The 25,366-nt window shown below is 38.3% G+C and overlaps 1 protein-coding gene across 1 annotated transcript in view; it reads right to left on the reverse strand.

Annotated features, from left to right (window-relative positions):
* Nucleotides 1-610: 610 nt before the first annotated feature.
* The window catches only part of gabbr2 (gamma-aminobutyric acid (GABA) B receptor, 2), a 292,021-nt gene continuing 267,265 nt past the window's right edge, over nt 611-25,366 (reverse strand). Inside the window, exons 14-19 of the mRNA XM_047384121.1 lie at nt 17,700-17,810; nt 17,071-17,295; nt 15,260-15,442; nt 13,662-13,791; nt 7,373-7,490; nt 611-5,170 (exon numbers count right to left, since the gene is read on the reverse strand). Of these exons, the coding sequence (XP_047240077.1) occupies nt 5,005-5,170; nt 7,373-7,490; nt 13,662-13,791; nt 15,260-15,442; nt 17,071-17,295; nt 17,700-17,810 (933 nt within the window). The 3' untranslated portion in view covers nt 611-5,004. The remainder of the gene's footprint in view (nt 5,171-7,372; nt 7,491-13,661; nt 13,792-15,259; nt 15,443-17,070; nt 17,296-17,699; nt 17,811-25,366) is intronic.

The raw sequence follows: 25,366 nt of genomic DNA on the forward strand, positions 1-25,366 counted from the left end.
TTCCAGGATATCACTACTGTACAATACAAAAAAAAAAAACCTGCGACACAAACAAAAAATAATATATAGTTGTGAAAAAATTGACTCCCCAAATAATATTATTTTTTTAAAGAATTTTTTAAATGTTGATTTTAAATCAAAATTTCAAACTCTGCAAAAGAAAGTGTCTTAAAATATTTCTGTTTTGATTTTAATATTCAGCATCAATACACAAAAAAGACATGGTGGTGCTGTTGTCATGGTTTATAGCATATTCCTGCAAGTACATAAAAACATTTTTTGGCTTCCCAAACTTGAACCAATGGTTTTTTGAACAATAAATCTGTTTATCACCAATAAAAAACATGGAAATGTAAAAAGGTGACCTTAAGGGATGAATTTGCCATTATTAGAACAGAACTAGGCCAAACCCTTTTATACACCTAATTTATTGCAATAGAAAAAGTGATAAATAGGCCTGTTGTGTACAATTACATTATTTATGTGGCTGTTTCTAATTTCTGTGTGTGGATAATTGTGCTGTTGGTTTCTCGTACTAATATTGATTTACTCAAATTCAGTTGAAAAATTGTAGACTTTTCATAGCAGGGGAACATAAAAAAAAACACTATTATTTTCAGTCACACTTTATTTAACGATGATGTGAAAAGTAAAGGCTGTCCATAACATTCAGACAACAAAAGAAGAATGTTTTTCAGATATCCCCAACCCCCCCAATAACAACCGATGGCTCAAAAAATGGTAAGGTGTTCCAAGTGTGATACTCATTTTATACAAGTTTTTCATATCTAGACCTCATCTGTACATAACATAGTTACAGATACTGTAAATAATAAGAAGACTTCAGATTTGTGAAATGTTTTACTATGTAAAAATGAGAATGCACATAAAGATCTTTACATATACATATATATTTATATATATAGTTCTCTATTCTTTCTGTAATAAGAAAACAAGTTATTGCCCCTCTTGAACATGTTGCATTTAACATAGGTTTTTGTTCACCGTTTTAAAGTTTTATCTGAACGTAATGCCATGTCATACCACATATCAAACTGACAAAACAGTAACAGCATGGACCTTTGTCTGTCTCCACTTAATATATTGTTAGTGTAACATCTGGGTTTGTGTTGTTCTCCAGAGAACCTGGTGATGAAACATACAGAGATATCCGCATAAACATCACTTTGATTTCCAAACTGAAAAGGTAAAAAGACCTGTGGCAAATACAAACCATCAGCATGATGCTATTTATTACAGGTTATTATGAGCCCTTGACCCACCACAATTGCATTTTTAAAATTTATTCATTTATGAGAACAACTGAAATGAATCATGTCAGAATACAAATAGGGCACAAAAACACCTGATGATCTGCATTTGATAATTTTGGAGTGACCGGTTAAATGATTGGCTATTTGTTTTAATCACACAAGTGGTTTAATAAGTTTGTTCGATAGCTGCTACCTTCATTTTATTGCCCTCAGCGAACAGGTGCTAAATCAGTAGCATGTTAGATGAGATGATATTTAGGTCCACTGAGCATCTTGGCATTGACATGTGTGAACGAATCAAGAGGTTAAAGGAACCTAAACTAAATCTTGTGAGGAACTATGGTGGATTTAAAAAGTGTGCAGAGCCCTGTTAAAATGTCAGATTCTGGGAACATAAAAGATGATATTATGATATTCTTTTAAAAATGTTTCCCACATTTAATGCCACATTTCCTTTGTACAATATAAGTGTATACAAGGATGTTTCTGGGCAAAGGGTAAAAGATATAACAGCCGGTTCTAAAGGGACAGCAGTGGAGGAGCTGGACAAGTTTTTGGTTGTATTCTACATGTGACATCAATCTCTTGTATTCCCCAAATGTCTGGACTACGGTTACAAGTCAGAAGTCTTTTCTCCTAACAATAAGATCCAGGTGTGGGTAAAATCTCCTAAAACCTGGTGGGAGAATGTGTTACGATCAAATAAACCTGAACTGGGACTTAACGGTAGTTGGGCGCCAAACGAACACCATACCCACAGTGAAACACGGTGGTGACTGCATCATGCTTCAGGGTTACTTGTCTCCAAACTAAGCAGGGTTATTTGTCAAATGCAAGTCCATTCTGACCAGACACTTTCAGATGTCTGCTGGAAAGCCGACAATGAAGAGGGATTTTATTTTACAGCATCACAGTGAATCCAAGCACACATTTAAGTCAGCAAAAGAAAGACTTAAAAAAAAGGTAGATTTGGGAAACCTTTACCTACAAGGTAGAGTGGGTAAATATGGTTAAATCAAGATGAGGCATTTTCATGAACTCCTTCATAAGGCTGCATGCTGAAATTAAATCTAAATGGGTTATTGCACCCGTTCCCCCCTAACAGATGGGTTTTTTGGGTTGAATGGTACATGTTATATGTCACATTAAAGGTGGGAAAAGTGTCTCATGGTGTGAGTTTTACATCATAAAGACCTGACATTTGAACAGGTGTGTGGACACTTTCAAAATAAAACCAAATTACAAGTGATATGATGGAACAACAGAGTAGCTTTGTCACAACAGTTGCAAAAAACAGAGTTAACTCTGTGAATTATACATTTTATTTCATGCCATCTTGAGAAAGCCAAATACCAAATACTCCATAAATGGACACCATCATCAGGGTATCAGCAAAGTTGTACACAATCACGTATAATGTAATATATAAAATGTGCGGTTGGTTTTTTGCTTCTCCTAAAGGAAGATCCAACCCTCTGGTAATGTCTCCCACTCACATGTTCTGTGACTGATTTTCTGGTTGGCAAAGGTGCAGGAGAAGTCATGACTTCTTTTTGAGGTCTGTGCTTGGGTTTTTTCCCCTGCTCCTGTGCATCATGGCAGAGGCCTGGAAATGGGAGGAGCTCAAACCCCAATATGTCTGACAGCAGGCCCTTATCTCCCCGCTTCAGCTCTGAATCCTCCGACTTCTCTGAGGAGTGTCTGTATGTGTTTATGGAGAAATATCCTCCGGCTGAAGTGGAGCTTTCGCCATGTACTCCCAAAGCTGTCCCTGTTCACGGACACATGGACTTGATTGGTGTATGACACATTGTTCGATTTTACAGATGTGTGGCCAATGTACTTTGCTGGGTAAGCGCAGTTTCGACCCTTTGTATGTAGTGTGGGTCTTGCAGGCTACAATATAAGACAACAGGCACGGCGCTCAAGAACGCCTTAAAAAAATAAAAACCAAGACACCAATGGTGAAACAATATGCTGAGAACGAACCTTTTCGCTCTGAGTAAAAAAGTCCTTTTCCTGCAGAGTCCCCCATTTGCTTTTTCTCCTGCATTAGGAAATATTTAACATATAATAGCAATGCTCTTGATGACTGTCTTGGGTAAAGCTCAGCAGCACTGAATTACATTTCTTTAGCAACTGAGGTATGTTCACTGTTGCTAAGTGTGGATTGGTCTTTAGTCATACTCAGTATTATCTATGAGAGAAAGCCCTGTGTCTTTGCTAAATCACTGTGACCAGCAGTGGTGGCTTTGTCGTCTTTGAAACCAAGCTGCAGACAGTTTGGGGCTTATTATGTGAGACTTCAACATGTCAACTGTCTGTGCTGCTGTGCATGGAAATTCAGGTTAACCATCTAGTCCAATCAAGCTGTGGAACTGGTAGACCTACATTTTTTCCATCATCACTAATTTTCGTTTCATCTTTCCTGACAAAGTTTCATCTCAAGTCTTGTAACTTTGTGCCATTGTTGCACCCCGTTGCTCTAAACAGTGCTGGTAAGACGTGAGAACAAATTCAGATAGACATCTTCACAGTCTATGAAGACTGGTCTGCAAGCTTCACTGTGCCCTCACCCATAACTAGCGCCAGCAGCACCTGAATTTACTGGGTGTTCTCTTGGGTTTCACGTGTACATCTGTGTATTTGGGTTTCTTGGCATGTTAACATAAAAGAAAGCTGTGAAACACTCTTCTGGTCTCTTTTTGCTCTATTTTCTTTGAGACCTGTGAAAAAGGCATAGCATTATTATTTCTAGAAAACATGCTATCTGAAGATGACTGTTTTAATTGTAAAGTATGAAGGCCTTTACAGAGCCAGACAGGAGGTCTCTGACATAAACGAGTCTAGAAAAAATAGCAAAGTGGAACAAAAAAGAGCAACGTGCATCTCACTCCAAGTTAGAGGCTTGGGATCTGGACAAATTTTGATTCATCTATGCTGTTTGTAAGCTAATATATTAACAGCTACGCTTACAAATGTATGCCTCCTTCATACATCTGATTTGTAAGATGTTATATTTTATAAGCTTTCACCTGCCTTTGTTACAAGCGCCACACTTAAGTCCTATTAATTTGTCCATTCACAGCATATACAAAGCTTACAGTACATCAGTGTCAAAAGCGATGATATTTACATTTCTGCACAAAGTTGAGAAGTGGATGGGGATGCTTTCTTTAGCTGGATCTTGAAAATTCCTCTCGTTGCTCCCAAACTCAAATCCAATCACCGAAGCAGCGAAATGTTTAAGTTAGATGGCTCACATGTAGCTGCAAGCACATACAGTACATAAAACAGATAGGAAACAGAAACAATCCCTTTTGAAGCAGATAAGGCTACACGTCAGATTAGGGCTGGTCCACCGCTGCTGTTAGGGTGTCACTGTGCTTGAACATAGGTGTGTATCTGTTGGAAATATCTGTGTCTGACTGTGCATATGTGTAAGCAGGCCTCAGCAGGGAGGACGATGGCCGAGGGGATGTTAATCACAGAAGTAGGTAAGCATCAACAATTCTCTCCCACCCAGTTTTGACTGACAGTATCAGACCTCAAGAGACCCGAGTGCAGAGGTATGACGAGTGAAACTTTATCCCTCCCCCCTCTCTTTGTTCAACCCCATCTTCTTTTCAGTCCAAGACGGAATACGCACATATGCTGACGATATCAGTCTATTTGTTGTAGAAAAAAAGATCCTCCTCAGCAAGGAGCGAGTTGGGGGAGTGAATGAGACTCACAGGCCAGAGACCATTACCCTGTAGGAAGGGGGCATGTGTCTGTGCCTCGGACTGGAGCCTGGGCTTCCATTAGGGCTGGTGCAACTGGCGTCAACCCCTCCTATGGAAGGTAAGTATGCATGGTGCAGGATAGGCAGCTGCAAAGACAGTCGACGCTGTATACTGCAAGAAGAGTGAGAGGGATAATATCAGAAAATATAGTACATTGATCGGTAACGCAAACTTATGTGTTACACACAATTTTACTGTATTCATGTTGCCACTACCTATGTTGGACTTCAGAAATCAGAATTACTAAAAGTGCTTTAAAAAAAATAAATAACTAGCTGATTTTATGATTTGTGTACTCAATTGTTTTTTTTAGCCATCTTATATGTCAATTAGAAAGCAGGAAATGGCAAAATACTTATTATGTTTTATCCTGAACTGCTGGGCTTCCAATTACATATTGATTTTATGTGCGAAAAGTGTTTCCAAATTTTACATCATGTGACCAGCTTTTGAAAATGGACATTGTCTTATTTGCTCTACAATAGCAGACTGTAAATGCAACACTTTTGTTGTTGCTCCCATTGTCAAGAGCTGAACCCAAAGATCTAAGACTTTTTCTCTGTGCACAAAAGGCCTGTTTCTCTCAAATATTGTTCACAAATCTGTCTAAATATGTGTTACTGAGCACTCCTCCTTTGGTAAAATAATCCATCCACATCACAGATGTGGCATATCAAGATGCTGATTAGACAGCATGGTTTTTACACCAAGTGTGCCTTAGGCTGGCGACAATAAAAGGCCACTCTAAAATCTGCAGTTTTATCACACAGCACAATGTCAGAGATGTTGCAAATTTTGAGGGAGCTTGCATTGCTTACTGACTGTAGGAATGTCCACCAGAGTTTGCCCGTGAACTTTATGATGCCAATTTTGTTTTGCAATATACAATACAGTATAGTGGGTCTAACCAGTTTGGACCTAGCTGCAAAATAAAATATACAATCGCACCTCGGTGTAAGCCGTAAATACCAGAAACAATACAAAAAAGATGAATAGGATCAGACTATCATAGCATGAGTAATTAAGTTTGTTTTTTACAGATCCTAACCATTTCTCTGTTTACCATGTAGCATTGAGCAACCATTTTCCCCAGCTTTACTTTCATTCTTGCTAAGCCCATAAGACCCCATTCCTCTAGCTTTTGGGATCATCTGACGAAAAGAACATTTCATGCTTCAACCTGGTGTGACACTTCGCACCCCACCGCACCAGAGTCGATGCCAGTCGGTGGCAAATAAATTTTATAACCCAAGACTTGTTATGCAAAGTAAAAAATTAGGAGGGAGAAATGAAATTCGAGCTTGTTCAGCAACAGACCTGGAAAAATGTCTTAATTTGTGGAATTTTAAAATGGCTCATGACCAGTGTTATTTGTGATACAAACCTAATTGTGCTTGTTCATGGACATCTTTTTCCCTTTTAATGGATACTGCATCGAACGATGAAATACTCTTTGTGTGAGTTTTTGCCTTTATTTTATCACAAAGTATTCAGTCTGTGCTAGATTTTCTATTTATAACTCTTTTCAAACTTCTGTGTATTTATCTTCCCTTCCTCTTCACCTTCTCTCTTGCTACCTCTTCATCTCTCTTCCCTTAGTGTGATCAAACATTCATGTGGCATGGGAATAGCTCAGTGTTCTTTTACTTCTGTTCTCCTCCCTGTCTATTTTCAGTGCTGCTTCCAATGCGAGCTGTAAATCAGTTGTTATATAAGCCTATGTGAGTCTCTACCTCCTCTCTTGTCTATCTAAACAGCTTTCTTCTGTATTTTTCCTTTGCTTAATTGTATGCCCTTTTTGTCTGCTGTTTCCTTTCTCATCATCAATCCTGCGCTCTTCTCCTGTTTTTGCTAAAACCAGCGTAGGAGGCAAAATTCTCAATGATACATGAAACGTTGTCCCCTCCTCACTGATGAAGTCGTCATCCCTCAGCTGTGCTGCCTTATGAATAATAGGTGAACGTAGATGTGCATTGGTTTTTGAGTGTTTTAAGTGTCCAAGACATCAGCTGTTTTCTAGTTGGGCCAACAATCATGTGTGCATGTGTCTGTGATTTTGTATAAGAGCTATAGTATGTCTTGCACACTAAGAGAGCACACATGTGCTCACATTATGGGTGTAGGAGGGAAAAGTGCAGGGTTGGTCCATGTGTTCATTGGGCTCTGTTGCCAGAGCAACTGCCTGAGAGTTTCTAGTGGTTGTGTTACATGTGATGTCTTGTCTGCTGAGAAAGCTCACTAAACAGTGGGAGAGATGGAGTGAGGCAGGGAGGAACACAGGCATGGAAGTGCTATGGAAATATGAGATCTTACTGTTCAGGTGAGTTGATATCCTCCAAGGGACCTCTGCTTATTCTGGAAGGATCCATGGAGCCCCACTGCGCCTGCGGTTTCTGCTCCAGGTGGTTTTTCAGTATCGACTTCTCTCCATCTGCATTGATACATAAGTAGACATTTTGAAGAAAGTGTTAATATGTCAAATGGCCTGTTAGACATTGTGTTTCAGTTGTTATACACTCCCAGGACATTAAGCATGGCTCTGATTTTCCAGGTACCTTGGCTCTGCTTCATAATTAAAATCATTATAATTGGACATTATCACATTGCACACCCATATACTACACATAATAAACAAACGTTTTCCTTAATGTTATATTTTTTTGTTTTTACAGTTTTAAGTGGCTGTTAAGCTTCTGCCAAAGAAAAGTTGTGCTCATATCATACTGTTAGACTTTCAGAGTGTGAAAAAGTAAGCTTAAACATTTTATGCTTTGTAATTTTAGCCAAAGTTCAACGTCAAACTCCAAATTTAGAGTTTTCAATTACACCTAGCTAGGACTGGATGGTTCTTTTTGCCCCACACATGTCCCAGATTTTTCTTTCAGAACTTGCTGACCTGATTCACTCATGTTACTGCACTCCTCCATTGGACATCTGGGCTTACTGAACTATTTTAGAACAGTTTGCATTGTGAAAAAAATGACCTCGTAGATCTAAGAGTTGTGGAAAAAGTGCTAATATGAATGCTTCTACATTTCTAATTTTAGATGACATGCAGTTGCGATCAGAGGCTTTCATATACTCATCATTGACATGGGTGCTACAATTGTTTTTTTGAACTAGTCTTTTTGGAAAGTGGAATAATCACATGACAAACACATTCAGTATTTTCAAAAAACAAAAATTGGTTGTTGGAATTTATATAGGAACAGGCTATAAATATATACCAAATCGTCCGCCAACATGTGGATGAATGTCCCTTAGCAGGTTACATCTCGAGTCACATGGTTTGTTTGGCCAGCAGTATGTTTCTCGCATTGGTCTTGCAAAAGGTTGAATTCATTTGGTTGGATTCCTGGCACAGACGTGGCTTTTAAGCCTAGAACATTCATTTTCAATGGGGTTGAGGTCAGGGCTTTAAGGATGCCCTTCCAGAAGCTTAATGTTTGCCTGCTCCATCCATTTCACGTCTAATTCTGATATATTGCTTTGGTACGATTATCCTGAAAAGACTCAGCAGTGTCCAAGTTTCAATCATCTAGGTATGCAGCTGCAAAGTTGAGTCAGCTTGGAAGTGCTGATTTGAGCTCAGGTGCTACTGTATTGGTGTGTACCACATCAATCCATGCTAACATGTTCTACTATGAATAGCGGATAGTGACACCAGAGTTCCAGCAGCCTTCTGCTTATCACAGATTTGAGCCTTAGTGGTTCCTCGGTTGTTCTTGAACATCCGAACAATTTCTATTCCTCTAAGGGTGACCATTTAGGTCCATTTAGATGATTAAAGAGAGCAACTTTGTCCATTTAGATGATTTAAACTTGCCCATAACTAATCACTTCAATAGGACAATAATCCCAAACTAACATTAAACCTGGGTTTGGAATGGATAAAGCTTAACATTATGCTTCTGGAATAACCCTGAGCTCAACCCTGTTGTACATTTAATGGACTTTGTTGAGTCTATGCCAGAAGACCAGTTGATTTAAATTTGTTCTGCCCTAAAAAGTAGTCAAATATAATTATGCCAGAAGCTTGCCGATGGCTACAAAAAGGGACATTTACCCAAGTCTTAATGGGAGTGTATGTTTATATTTAAGTCTGTATGGATAATTTTGACCCCATATTGATTACAGAAAATACCCAATCATTTCAAATTTGTGCATCAAATTTTTGTTTTTGAAACTCATTGCTGTTTCGAGTCTTATAATCATTCTACCTGGAAAAAGATGAGTCCAAATGGATCATTGAAGGCCTAAAATTCAGTTTACATTCATGCTCATGATGAGTTTATACAAACATCTGAGTGCAACAGTGAACTAAGCTTGTACTATGCAAACAGAAACAAACATGGTTGTTAGGTTATACAACATTATACAGGTAAAACATATTGTAGCTTGCAGCAATACTGTTTAAATAAACATGACATAGGCATTTTTGATTGTTCTGTGAGTAATGATTAGGGTTCTCAGTGTACCTCACTGAAAGAACGTCTAGAATATAGGGGATCTCAAAAAACGTTCATGTTCAAATAGCACTTATCATTAACTCAGTGCATGCAAACAGTAATTTTAGATAAATTTTATAAACAAATAAACTTTCACAGAACAATCTAACCTGAGATCAATACATGTAGCCTTCTACATTTTTATGTGTCAATATAGGTCTAAGAAAAGTATGTTACTGTATTGAAAAATACTATTGCATTGGTAAAAATATGCTGAACAGAAGGTTGTGTGTAGAAAGATAAAACCATTTTATGTTATTCCCTCCATACGAAAGTCTCTTCCATTCACATAGAGGCTTAAATAATCCATCCATAATGAAGGTAAAAGTTGCCAGAGCCAGAAAAGGTTTTATATATATATACATATATATATATCATATAATCCTTTGGTATGCTGTATTGCTGTATTGTGGATTTCCGGGAGGTGCTTTTTGGAGCTGCTTCCTTAGCTTTTTAGTTGCACCTGAACTTAAAAAATAGTCAACTTTAATCACTGCGATGATTTAAAGATTTTCAAACAATTACCTTTACTAAGCTATAATTCAGGTCACAACACCTAGAGTAAATCAGCTTTGTCATTTTGTTGAATATATACACTGAGACAGTCAGATGGAGGAAGAGAGTGTAGCTTTGCCTCTAACCTTCTGTGATTGAGCGTAATGAATGTTGACACACCATCCTTCTCTTAAATCAGAAACTCATTCTCGACTCCACAATACATTTAGGACAGCTCTACTCTATTATAAATTCTGAAGACAACAGCTAGGAGGCAGTGATGATGCATAAGCCAACTAAGACAGGGAATTAAATGCTGGAGATCTTTTAGGAAGAGCTAAATGAACTGGGAGTTTACTGCAAGATTGTGTTTCAGAATGACTCTGAGCAGCACCTCACATGGCCTCGTTCCTTATGAGATCATGATCAAGTCTGTATGAGCATCTCTGTTTAAAAAAAAAAGGAAAAATCAACTAGTTAAAAATAAGGTGAGCTTATGCAGATTGTGTTTAAAGTGTGTTTACATTATTAAGTTTGTCCTCAATCGTAAATGAAAATTAATGTACATTACACACTTATTGGGATTTGTTCCAGTACGAATCTTTTGGAAATACAGCTATTTTTTCACAGTTTGTTTAAAAATGCTTTCAATCGTGTCCTATTTGTATTTCTGCAATGTGAAAATCTTTAAAAATTAATATGTATGCATAAATAAATAAATAAAAACTCAAGACTTCATTGTCCTCTGACCTCCTTTGTTAACATAATCAAGACAGGACGTGTAAAGATTCGGACTATTGACAGATATTTGAGCACATGAAATTAGAATTTGACTTAACATAATAATAATAATAATTTAAGCTAACACTTTCATTAAGTGGAAAGTGTGACAGTATGTTTGTGTAAATCATAATTGAATTGTTTGACAAAATACACTATTATGACCTAAATAATAAATAAATAAATAAATACAACATCTGGTGATAAGATATCATTGTGGAATATCTTTTTTCAATTAATAAACCACTAATGGAACAGGCCTCCTAATAGCAAACCAAATTCAGCTGCAATGTTTTGGTAGTTGTTTTTTATTATTTTTCATGAAAAACAAACTGGAGGTCAAAACTGTCCCAGATGGTAGCTCATGCATTAATTACCTACTAATTAGGACAACCCTGGCAACTCTTTCTCGCCTAGCTTACACTAGCAACACTGCTCCACTACCACAACACAATGCCACAAACATACTTAATTCAAATGTCTTCCTTTCTTGGCGCCCCAAAAAATACATGAATAAGAATAATGTCACGTCACACAGAGCAATTAGTTTCGTTAATGTGTGTCCCAGTCCACAGAGTGGGCACAGCCGTCTTGCTCTTTACCTTCTGAAACTCAGACAAATCCATTAGATGCCCCCGAGAGCAACTTTGTGCTGGTGTGTGCATCAGGCATGCTGAATCTGGCTGCAGTATATCTCCATCTCCTTTGTTCTGTGTCTGTTAAATCGGTGCCTAATGCACAGCAAAGCTGCTGAACCAATAATTCACTGATTCAATTTAAGGCAGTGGATTTTATAATGTCTAAAATACAGCTATTTAAACAGCCTGTTCTGCGGAGAAAAAGAAGGAAGAGACGGAGAGAGACTGGATCTCGACCGAAAAAAGACCAATTCAACAAGAATGAATGAGTCACTTTAAATGCTCCCTAACCTCTGCTGTTTTTCCTAATCGGTATTCTTACATTTCCTGGTTTTGTCAGCCAAAACAGTGTCAGCCACCATTATTTGTACAAAAGGTAAAAACTGTTATTGCAGTAACCTAGTCTGACACAAAGAAGTTAAAAAAAGAAAGAAAAAAAATGTATATAAAAAATAACCTTTTATTTGCTTACATTTATTTGTCCAAATTAAGAATAATTTTATTTGTTTTTACCAAAATCACAGATTCAAGACTCATTGCTCTGCCTTGCACTTCCTATAAAATAGAGCAAATATAACAGAAGCATTTTTAAACGTGTACTTTACTTTTTTATGTCAACCAGAGTGCAAAGGAACTTTTAATTAATATTAATCAAGTCCTGTCCTCTTCAGGTTTAAATAAGCCATGTCACAGAGATTGATTATAGCCTCTCTTTAAAATGGGAAATACAGGAGAACACGCTTTTCAGACAAGTTTATTTTGCCCATATCTACAGTCACAGCACTAAGTTTGTTTGTAACATGTAAGTCTATTGGCATTATTCTGCTTCCACCAGGCTGTAACAGTTGTCATAATGGAGCTTATATTTGTACATACTGCAGGACACTGTACAAGCACGTCAGTGAATTACTGCAGAACAAACGTTTGTTGAAAGAATATAATAAATGTCTGAATATGTTTTAAAAGTAAAAGGTGAAAATCTGTCACCAATGCACTGATGACCAGATGCGTGACAGAAGTCCAGTCACTCGGAGGGTTTATACTCAACAGTCAGACTTTTTTGCATTAAATGTTACTCCATTTCAGATTTTATAATTTTTGAATTAGGCAGAAGAATACTATTTTCTGTTATGCTATAGTTTTAAACTATATGGGTATGTCAAGGTCTGAAGGGTGAGCCACGCCAAATTGATTTAGCTAATTTCAGCTGCCTGGATCCGGGTTCTTTTTCTCTTGCTCATGATCCAAATCTCATGACCATAGGTGAGGGTTGGAATGCAGACCTACTGATAATTTGAGAGTATCACCTTTTGAATCAGCTCTTTTTAACTATAATATACTGGAGCACACCCCACATTGCTGCTGACAAGGCCCCAATGTTTCTATCCATGTCCCACTTCATATACTATCACTTGTGAGCAAGACACCAAAACATTTGAACCCTTCCATTTAAACCATGTGAATCTCTCCCTGGATGGATCAGGTCACCTGAGAACCATGACTGCACTATCAAGGTATTCAGAGGTTTTAAAAAGTTACTGTTTGAATAGTCACATTTTCTGCCATTCCTTTTATACTTTTCAACCTCAATTTCATAAAAAGCTAGAAAATATTGTGGACCAAAGTTTTTGCCAGCAGAATGCACTCTTTGAAGGAGAGAGCACCTGCAATGAGATGGTACCTCCCTGCCAGTTTACGAGGCTCCTAAGCCCACCAATGCACCGAAAGCCTCCGGGCCAGGGCCGGGCGCCGGTGCATGCACTGGCTCAAAACCCCGGCAACATACCTGCCAGGACCCTAACCCGTGGCGACACCCCCAAGGAGCCTGCCAGGTATGTTGCCAGGTATGTTGCTTCTATTATGCTATAGTTTTAAACAAAGTAAAGAATGACAGTTACCCACATCTCAGTTCGATTAGATATTTTAGCTATATATATATATAGCTGTTGGCATGACAACTGTCAAACACCCAATAACTAATTTTATTATGTATGTTTTCAATGTAAATTCAGTTTAATAAATGTGTTGTTGAAGTAAGGTTTTTAGATAACAAACACAGGCATCCATAAGTACATTTTCAGAATTTATGAACATTTTATAACAAATATAGATAAACAAGCCAAGCTTAAACATTCATTGTCAGAAAAAAATGAACTGAAATGCATGCAGTCAGTTTCTCACCTTTGCCATCTGTAAAGTTGCGTATGCTGAGGATGTTATTGGCATCTGGGTAATGGTTTTGTTTAATGTAGGGAGTTTTCTCTGGGGTGTCCTGCAGCTGCATGGTCACTTCCTCCAGCTCCTTGTCCAACTTTACAGACAAGAAAGACTTTTATATAGCATTATGTTCTGTTACGTTTTATTTTAATATGTTCTGAGATGGGTTAAAACAGAACACACCAGTGAACAAATATATTATTCACAGACAATGTAGCTCAAGTAGGCAACAACATTATCTAATTCATGTTAAACAAAGCGCTGTAATTGCTGCTTTGTGCTTTTAAACTCAGCAAAAAATGTAAAACCCACTTGTGGCCTCCCATCCTCTACTTCCAGCCCTGCAGCTGGAGTTCTCTCTCTCCCCATCCCTGTCCCATCTGATTAGAGATGCTGTCCCTGTGTGCTGGACTCTGGCCTCACCTGCTCACCCTAAACAACCTGGCTATCTGTTCTGCCCTCCGGCCTCAACTCTCTTCTGCATCCCAAACACTGCTTCAGCCAGATCAGTTCTTGCCTGTTGGTGGTACAGTGCTTTGCAAAACTATTTATACTCCTATGGACTTCTTCTTTCAATGTACAGACCTTAATATCAGTTACAAATTGGTGAATAGGCCTGGAAACTGATGCTGACTTAATCCATTTCTAATGAGCTTCAGCTTTTGTTATACCACTCTTTTCAGATTGAACACTTGCAAAACATTTTGAAAACCATGTATCATTTTCCTTCCACCCCACAATTATGCAACACTTTGTGTTGGTCTAACACATAAAATCCCATTAAAACATCACAAAGTGTGAAAACGTTAAAGGGGTATGGCTAGTTTTTCGACCTATATGCACAATAACCCATCCTGTGCCAGATTCCTGGTACTTCTCTGTCTATCACAGTTTGTGTGCTCTCTGCTCGGAGTTCTCACCTCCTGTTTCAGCTCATGTGCTCTCATTGTACATGACCCTGCCTGTCAACAAACTCTGACATCTGAGCTATATGCCTCAGCGTCTGCATTTTGGACGAGCACTGAGTCCATGACAAAGACTGTGGCTCCTGCTGGCAAAAGCCATTGTAAACATCCTTGTTTTCTTATTTTTTGTCATTGTTTAACTCGATCATAAACACAAGGTAGGAGCAGAAATTCACCTCTGAGACATGCAATGGAAAGATGAGGATTTTTCAAACTGTCACTCAAATGTTAGACTGAATGAAATTTTTTTATCCTGATATATAAAATGCTTCGGTGAGGGTGCACAGAAAAATCATGACAGAAAATCTTGAAGTGACCAGAGCAGGTATTAACAATTACCCTTTTATAAGGAAACAAAGTGAATAAAAATCTGAAACTGAATGCAGGAGAGCTATTACGTCTTAGATTTAGAGGAGATAAAAGCTTTGCTCTTTCTTCTTTCAAGGGAAATTATTTTACCTGTAATTAAATTACCTTTAAGATGTATTTTTTCTATTACTTCATTAAAAGCCTCTCCCACTAAGCCCATTGTTATGTCTTGTGCAATGATTAGCAGTTTTTAAGAGAAGTACTAAAAAGAAGCCCTTTTGCTCAGACCTCAGTTATCCTCATGCGAAGGCGGTGGTTATCAGTTTGGAGACCATCCAGTCGAGAAGTGTTGGTCTGGTTCACGCTGGTGACCGATGTGGAGGTCTTGGAGTCTTCCTTTTTCTGATTCTGGGTGAACTTTAACCGCCGGTTCTGTGTGGCTGCATCTGGGTTTGTTCTCATGGTGATCAACTGTAAAGAAGGTCATGGGTGTTATTCATAGGTGCACTCAGGCTAACCTTACACAACATAACTGTTTATGCAGCATTTCAGGAGCCAGAAATATGGGAAGTTGGTGATTAGTACGCATTGACCAGTTTTTTCAAAGTATCTATCTATCTACCTCCCTACCCCTCTGGGTTTTCTACCAGTGAGAAATTTCTCAAAAACATTTGGAAGACATTCTAATGGCTAGTGATACTCAGAGAGATAACAAAAATGATGATCATAAGCAGAAGAAGAAAAAAAATTATTGGTTAAAATGGTTATTTTAATAGAAAATAGAGATGGGAGAGCTGAATTTTTTCGAAGATACAAAACCTAGGTGATATTCAGGTGAGAAAGAATTTTATAAATTTTCTTTTGTTATTTTTGTTCTCCTTTTCTGAATAAAATAATGCATTATCGGTCCATAAGAGACTGTAGTAAAAATGGTATGTCTGAATGGAACACAGTTGTTCAGCTGAGCTTAAAATAATATGAATAGGGGTGCACTCACGTACACGGACACAGATGGGTATGTCAAGGTCTGAAGGGTGAGCCAAGCCAAATTGATTTAGCTAATTTCAGCTGCCTGGATCCGGGTTCTTTTTCTCTTGCTCATGATCCAAATCTCATGACCATAGGTGAGGGTTGGAATGCAGACCTACTGATAATTTGAGAGTATCACCTTTTGAATCAGCTCTTTTTAACTATAATATACTGGAGCACACCCCACATTGCTGCTGACAAGGCCCCAATGTTTCTATCCATGTCCCACTTCATATACTATCACTTGTGAGCAAGACACCAAAACATTTGAACCCTTCCATTTAAACCATGTGAATTTCTCCCTGGATGGATCAGGTCACCTGAGAACCATGACTGCACTATCAAGGTATTCAGAGGTTTTAAAAAGTTACCGTTTGAATAGTCACTTACATTTTCTGCCATTCCTTTTATACTTTTCAAACTCAATTTCATAAAAAGCTAGAAAATATTGTGGACCAAGGTTTTTGCCAGCAGAATGCACTCTTTGAAGGAGAGAGCACCTGCAATGAGATGGTACCTCCCTGCCAGTTTAGGAGGCTCCTAAGCCCACCAAAGCACCGAAAGCCTCCGGGCCAGGGCCGGGCGCCGGTGCATGCACTGGCTCAAAACCCCGGCAACATACCTGCCAGGACCCTAACCCGGGGCGACACCCCCAAGGAACCTCGCCCAGCCCGGACCTACCCAGGAGCAGCACGGCCACCAGGTCGTAACCGCCAGCCAGCCACCAGATGTTCCCCCTTGGAGCCACCAAAGCTCCACCCCGGTGGGGGCCACGGCCAGACGCCACAGTTTTTTTTTTTACTACCAATTTGAATAATAGACTGAACTTGACTGCCTTTGTTTGATAGCTATGATCAATATGGAAAATACGTACTTTACTTGGAAGCTCTTTGTATGATTGGATTGAATTGACTATCTTTTTTGGGAAGTGCCTTTTGACATCATGCTATTAAAAAAAGCAATTTATACTCCTATATTTATATGTTATAAAAAAATAAATGGACCTGAATTTAATAATCTTGTACCAGGTAATGCCCAGTGATTATTAATTGACATGTTGAAAGACCAACCTTAGGAACGAAGACCAGACAGAGGGTGATGGTGCTACAAAAGATGATGACGAGGGCAACAATGCAAAACTGGACATTGGGCTGATCCCTGGTCAGAAAAGACACAGCAGCACCGATGATGCACATGATGCCAACGTTGTACACGCTCATTCCGATGTACTTGCTGTCGTTGAGGGCAGGGATGCTCACGTTCCTGGTCTCCCATGCCAGAAAGCAGCCAAACAGCTGTGACGAAAAGCAAGAAGAAACATACAAATAAGAGTTAAACTCGTGGCTCAAAACAGCTAAAAGCCAGAAAAGTGGAAACAAAAACTAACTTCATTGGATAAAATATCTAAGAGGATAAACACAGAAATAGTTGATTGTAAACTATTTGCTTGGTGGGACGAGAGTTGCTGCAGAAGACTGCTAAAAAAATATAATGTGTGAGTTAAAAAGATCTGCTCACTTATTTAAACTAACTGAAATTGATTTAAGTTAGTGTAATTAGTTTAATTAATTTAAAGGTTCAGAACTGAAATCGATTTAATATATAAAAAACCCTGATAAATTAATGTGGGACAGCGAGTAAGCGGGTATGTATGCGTGTCCAGACTGTGATTATGCTGTCAGATTTTGTGTTCTCTCACCATTAGCAGTCCCTTGTAGGCATAAACGATGCCAAGCCAAATGGTCATGTGGGTGTTCTCACAGTGCTCCAAGAAGGGACGGATGGCAATGTCCCGGCCTTGTGGGTCCGCCTGTAGGCAACACAAGAGAAGAGGAAAAGAAATGAGTACAGTACACACAGACGTGCCTTGTTCTGTGGAAAAAAGTTTGCCAGATGACTAAGTGAAAACTTTAAAGATACAAACAAGAAATACTTAGTCATTTTAAATTCCTTATGCAGGCACTTCTTATGCAGGAGCATAGGCAACACCAACTGACTATTGCTACAATGAATGCAACAAAACAGTTTCCCATTAGAGCCCTCTCCAAAGTATAGAGAAGCTGAATGGATGTGTGAGGCAAATGTTAAAAGACATGACAATTAATGTTATACATTATCCTCTTTAAAAAAGTTTTTCTTATTGAAACCACAAACTTTAATGTATTTTATTGGGATTTTAAGTGATAAGCCAAGAAAAATAAGGGCATCATTTTGGAGTAAAAGGGCAATCATATATAATAATACTTTTTTCAAAAGTGTGGTTTGCATATGTATTCAGCACCCTTGAGTAAATCCTTTTTAAAACCATCTTTTACTGTAAATGCAGCTCAGGTCTTTTGTTGTGTACCAGCATCTCTCATCTAGACACTGACATTTTTTTTCCCATTTTTCTTTGGAAAACCTCAATCTCAGTTAGATTGGATGGAGAGCCTTTTTGTGCATCAAGTCTTGCTACAGATTCTCAATTAGATTTAGACTTCGACTGGGCCATTCTAGTATGAATATGCTTTGATCTTGACTCTCCCACTGTGGCTCTGGCGGTGCTTTTACGGTTGTGACCTGCTCGAATCTGAACTTCAGTCTCAAGTCTCTTAGAGCTTCTAGAGTTTGTTTTTTCATTGCCCCATTATGTAGCTCCATTTGCATTGCCATAAACTCTGACCAGTTCCCCCAGTCTTGCTACAGAAAAGTATTTTGCAGAGTGATGCTGCCCCCAGGATCTTTCATCATGGCAATGGTGTGTTCAGGGTAATGTGCTACACATTAATGCTACAAAATCCATTTTGGACTCATCTAACTAGAGCATTTTGTTCCGCAGGTTTGCTGTGTAACCTACGTGGCTTGTGGAAAACTGCAAGTAGGACTTCTGAAACATGTGCTACTTCTTGTTGGCCTATCACATAACATTTGCAATAAAATACACCAACGTTTGTGGCTGTAGCATCACAAAAAAGGAGAGATTCAAGTGGTCTGAAAATACTTGCAAAGTACTGTACAATAACTGGAAGACACATGGGATGAGTCTAAGAATAATACCATGCTGGTCTCATAAGTCTTCTCAGGCTTACGTATATTATCGCAGCAGATGGTGGCTGATTTTATGCAAAAGTATAGGTATTTATAGTTCAGCATTGAAAATGTATTTTATAAAAACAAACTGAAAATGTAGCATGTTAATAGAATGCAATTTAATTTTAATTTGAACTTTATATGCTGCCATTGGGTGGTGTCATCAGGAGACATGGCATTAATTTACATAACTATCCTGATGACACAGAGATCTATGTTGTTGTGTCTCCCAATGACCCCCAAACCCATCTATGCACTTTTTAACTTTTGATCCTTTTTTTAAATATAAGTGTTAAGTCAGCGATGGCAATGACTCATACCATATAATCAGGACAGAACTGAAGTTTCAGTTATTGGCAAAGGCAATCGGAGAGAAAAACTCACAGCCCAACTTCAAAGACTGGCAAGGAAGCCTTCGGGTCAAAAACCTCTGCATCAACTTGATTTTCAAAAACCAAATTAAACATGAATAATACTAGAACGTAACTCTTTCTCTCCTAGTTCATTGCAGAGACTTAGTTCAGGATTTTAGAACTTGCAGATGATTGCAATAGATTATTCGAATGCTCTGTAGTCTTCCTAAAAGAACTTTAACTGCATCATAGCTACATCGGAACAAAACTGCCTGAATGCTGAGGGATTGATTGTTTTTCAGTGATTTTGTATTTAAACAGGGTTAATGTCACTACTGGCAACATGAGGCGGTACCTGGACCTCTAAAAGGATGGCACATCAATATGTGCCATTGCCCAAGGTTTACTGTGTGTCCCAGCACAGTCTTTAGAGCATAAGGAAGAATCCAAGAGACAGGCAGACGGTGTAGGAAAACTGGACCCATTGTTAGACCCTCCACTGGTACAGTGGGTCTTGGGTTACTCCTGGTGCATGATAATGCCAGCCGTTCCTGGAGGACAAAGGAATTGACACCATTGACTGGCCTCCATGCCACCCTGATCTAAATTCAGTAGAATATCACTGGGACATATGGTTTAGGACCACGCCACCAGGTTGCAGTTGAGACTGTCCAGGAGCTCAGTGATACTCTGCTCAGGATCTGGGAGGAGAGACCCCAGGACACCATCCATCATTTCATTTGTAGCATTTCCCAACATTGTCAAGCAAGCATACAAGCATGTTGGGACCATACAAAGTACTGAGCACCATTTTGAGTTGCTGCAATGATATTTGAGCAAACTGGGCTTTCTGTCCTAAATTTCACAGTGACTTCAGATTAAGCTCTCTGTGGGTTAATAATTTTTATTTTCATCAAATAATGTGGCATCCTTTTGCTCCTAACACATTACCCATTCTATATCAGCATGGATATCCAGCTTGATGTTTATGTAATTTGTTAATTACGATCTGATGTGTTATTAAAATGTATCTTTATTTTTTTATCATTGTGTCTGTAGGGGTTAAATGTCCGTCTTTGTATTTTTAACCTCTGTAAAGCACTTTATGACTGTATGAAAATGCTCTATAAAAAAGGTTTGATTGATTGAATGGATGATTGATTGATTGTTTGATTGATTTTAATAATTGATTTTGAATAGATTGTAATAACAACCTCCATAAACACATACCAACAGGTTTGGCAAAATACTTTTCACATATGATTCATCCATGTGCACTTGTCTGTGACTTGGGCACATCAGCAGTTCTCTATCAGATGATCCTACAATGGAAAATGAACATTGATTTTTTATTCAGGGTATCATATGACACTGAAGTCTTCTTACTTTAATTCCCAAATCCCAACTCAGATGTGTAATCTACTTTATCCAGCCTTTTAAATAAGTGCTGATGTCTCAAAACAGAAACACATTAAAGTCTGGTAGTGAGATCACAGACTCTGTCGAAGCACTCTTGTAACCCCCTCTGAGACTTAGGGTTAGCCTTGCACGGTTTGTGTCACTCACATCTGTGAATATGCTGTGACTGGAGTTTGGGTTGCTTGTTAACTTTAGGTGAGGCTTGGAATAAAAATGGGTCACCGCTTGAAAAGCCACCACGTTGGTGAAGACATCGAAAAGTGGGGCAGGAGATGACGCACAGATGGGCTATTTTTTATTTCCTTGCAAGGAACAACAATTAGTTGGCACAGTGCCGAGAAGGTAATCTGAAGAGTCTCAAGAATGTTATTTTCATCATGCTGCTACAAGTAACTCCTTTACTCCTGTTAGACAACCAGTTTGGAACTGAACAAAAAGGAATAGAAAACTTAATTTGCCTCCGTATATCAGTGTTAAGTTTTTAAGATTTTTTTCATGATGATCAGTTATTAATGCAAATCTGACTATTGGAAATATAAAAAAACAGTCTGTTGAGCTTAAGTTCCTATTAGATTTCTTTGTGTCCATGAAGTTTCAAAGTGATAAACTACAAATTGTTATCCTTGATGTGTTTTTTATAGATTATATGAGTTCTTTTCATGCCAGTTAGATCCGCAAGCAATCCTCCACTGTTATTACTGTTAAGTCATAAGCAAGCACTTGTACACTACAAAAAATGCTTCTGTATGGTGCGGTATGAAAAAGTAGCCATTATTTAAAAAGAAAAATTGATTAAATATAGAGAATACAATACAAAAACAATTTAATTTGAGTAAAATTATCTTAAAAAGCTGTTAAAATGTATCTTGTTTTATATAAAATGTTTTTGGGTGGCATGAAATATTACACATACATTTTGTTTCATTAATATTTCTTTAGGCAAACCTCTTTTTTTGCTCCCAACCCTGACCATTCCCTATCCCCAACTGCACAACATACAACCATAAAGAAACGAACAAATAAACACCCCCCTATCTGCAGAATTTTACTTTTTATTACATTACTTATCAAAACCGTGAATGAGTGAGTGAGTGACTGAGGCAATACCTATTAAAAACTAGGACAAAATATGAATCTTTTCAACATTAGGCCCAAAGCTGTGACTCGGTTGATGCTCAACTGCCTAACAACCTGCTTCTCTGTGCCACCCTGGGGGTTGAGCCATATCTTCCATAATAAAAACTGCTCCTGGTTACACCACTTTTATTGGTTAAAATCTTAGATTTTCAGTATCAGTCTTTATTTAAGGTAATATTTAGATATGCATTCCCTCAATTTGGTTGCCCAGTTGTGTCACAAATCTTCAAAATAAAATACATATTTATCATCTATGCTCATCATTCTGGCTGAACTACTTCTTCTCCCAATAACAATGCTCTAGGATGTTTCACTCCTTGCAAATCCTTTTATTAATTTACTAAATGAGACACACTCTGCATCAGTGCTCTCTGCATAGTTTTAGCTCCCAGCCAACTTGTGTCACTAACAACTAAACGACAAGAGAAAATGAGATATAATGCTTATTAGGCTTGGGCCTGTATCGCAGCACAGCAGGCAGAAGTTCTCGCCTTTTGGAGAAATGCTGTCTGGTGAGTTGCCAGGCAACAGGTCTGTAGGCGGCAGGCGGCAGGCGGCCCAAAACTGGTGGTGATGGCAGCGAAAGTGCCAGTTTACTGTCATTTTTCACAGCATTAGCCCTCTAACGGGATCACTCTGCGAGGGCTGCGAGCATGCATCAACGGAGAGATGGACACAGATGATGCAATGATGGAGAAAAGTGGTAGAAAAACTAAAGGTAAAGTGGAGAAGAGAAAAAAGCAGGGAAAACATATGGAAACATAAAAATTGTTTGAATAATAGAAGGACAGCAGAGTAGATTAAACAGATGCTGATAATGCACATTTGGTGAAATCAAGCATTGGAAGTTTGGTAGAATTATAATTTTAATTATTGGTTTTAAAAAACTGGCCACACTAATCAAATATGCTAATGGTTTCCTTGCCAGTGTCAGATTTAGCTGTTAAGTAGTCTGTTTACTATGTGCTAAGGGTTACAAAAAACAAAAACAGAAGGGGATTTTAGTCCAAAAGCAGCAACTTTCTTCCAGAGTACAAGCTTATAAGCTACAACAGCTTGAAGGAATAGCCCTGTACTGTCTTTATTATTCCAAAGTGTTTAATAAGCAAAACTGATATATTTTAGTAAAGATTATGAAGCTGGTTTAGACCAGATAGCAAACATCTGCAAATCATTTGCACTGATAGGTAAACCTAAAGAATCCTCTGCCTTTTTCTTTGCTCTTTGCGGGCTGTGCACACTCTTGCCGCTGCATCTGAAGCACCCTAATGCTGTCTTCCTATCAGTTTGGTTACATAGAGAAAAATGGTAAATACCAATAATAAACTACTGCACATTCATTAGATGTGGTACTACCAGTAAAAATCGCAAACAAGTCTAATGGTCCCTATGATTTAAAGTCCTTTTGATGAGATGCAAGATAAAATCCCAGGGGGGGTGGAGTTGTATAATGCTGTATGAAGCATGACCCCCTTTTGAAAAAAAACGTACCTAGTTACAAATTTACCCGGGCAATTTTACTTTCCCTGGGCCTTACTTTCACGGGTAAAAGGTCCTGCTCTTAGGTAGGTCTTTCCAGACTTCCCTGGGATTGCTAAAGAAGCGAGACTGTGTGCAGCAAGGCATTGCACCACCAGCTGCAACAACGGTGGTGGTCAATACACATTGTTTTTATATCATAAATTTATCATTAATTTATCACCAAAAGTAGTTTTAAAGGGGACATGTCATGTTTTTAAATCCTTTCTTTTCACACTTAAATCATTCATTTGTTGTCTATATAAAGTGGAACTGCAACTGCTTTGGCCTGAACTCCTTGTTATTGTAGCTCCACAGGCTCCTCTTTTACCCCTGTTCTGAGGTGCGTCTGAGAGCAACTCAGAACAGGGTGCACAAGGTGCACCACCATTCACATTTGTTAAGGTAACACTCTTTTAAAACGGGTGGCATGTTCATTAAGCAACTGACTGCAGGTTTGCTACTCGAGCACATAAGCTGGCTAATTAACCAGCTGATGTGACTCTATAAAGAACAGAATGGCAAGATGGTATTATATTCGGTGCATGAAGGACATTTAAACAATTACTAAATGTAGCTCATGCTTATCCTATATTTGTGTTCAAGTCCATCTTTAAAAATCAATACATGTAAGAATGTTTTCCAATGGCTTGCAAAAAAGATGCAACCCATCACTAGTAGCAATATAGCAGATGTGAGCAGATATTCTTCTTGTTTAAAAATGGGCTGTCAGATAGGTTTAGCATTACAGTTTTAGATATAAACGGATCAAATATTCTTTTAATGAAAATGTGGTTTAGAAAGAAACGCTGAATCAAAAACAAAGCTTCATCAAAATAGAAAAACAAATGTTTTCCTATATTCTGCAGTGATGTTGAACTTCTTCTACAAAAGATAAAAGCAGATATGGATGTGCACCTTCTGATGAATTGTCCATTTCTAGGCAGCATGGAGCCTTTTTAACTTGTTCTGACTGAACTGAATGAATTAAAAATAGTGGTGGTCTGAAAGGACTGCAAACATTTTCAAATGCTATGATGTGTAAGAAAAAACTCCAACTTCACAGGCGGATAACTTACTAATCCCCCATTAAATGCTGGCATTTTCCCTTCAAGTATTTTAAAAGCCTAAAAAAACATGAAACCAAAAGTGACACCCACACAAAGAAGCCAATCTCTCTGATTTTTTTTTCCTGACTTCATCATTACAGCTGTAATAGGGGCTGTTTTAGGTCTCTGCCAACTGGGGAGCAAGAAAATACTATACAAATAAGGCAGGGAATTGAGAGTTTGTTATTTGTCAGCTGCAGCTATGTCAAGCAGAGCTATGTGTATTTATGTGATGATATTACAGGTCTTGAAGATCAGTGATGAAACTCTTGTGATTAGACAGTGCAGTGAAAAAGTACCCCGCCTCTCAGCTTCCTTCTGTTTTAGCTTTTTTGTTACAAACAAATGCTTCAGTTCATCAAACTAATTTTAATATCTGAAAAAGGTAACCTGATACTATAAGGCATTTTAAACTAATTTAAGGGGGGAAAGCTACAGCTACAGCTGAGCGATAAAACGATTTTGTTTTACATACTTTTTTTACATACTTTTTTATCATTTAACATATGAGAAAGGGTTGATATAGACCTTTAATATACAGATACGATGAATAGCCAATAATCATAAGGGTTTCTCTGCACTGGACCAATCATGTGGCAGGAAAGAGCCATGCAAAGTTACGTTGACGCAGACAGAACAGTAGCAGCCAGACGTGCGAACGGCTGATGTTTGTGCAGCTGTAGCCTCTTACTTCAGGTAACAGGTAGGACATCACTTGGAAAAAAGGAAAAAAAAACAAGTGCCCCAAACAAAGAACGACA

Source organism: Girardinichthys multiradiatus, chromosome 13 (genome assembly GCF_021462225.1).
Source record: "Girardinichthys multiradiatus isolate DD_20200921_A chromosome 13, DD_fGirMul_XY1, whole genome shotgun sequence".
NCBI lineage: Eukaryota > Metazoa > Chordata > Actinopteri > Cyprinodontiformes > Goodeidae > Girardinichthys > Girardinichthys multiradiatus.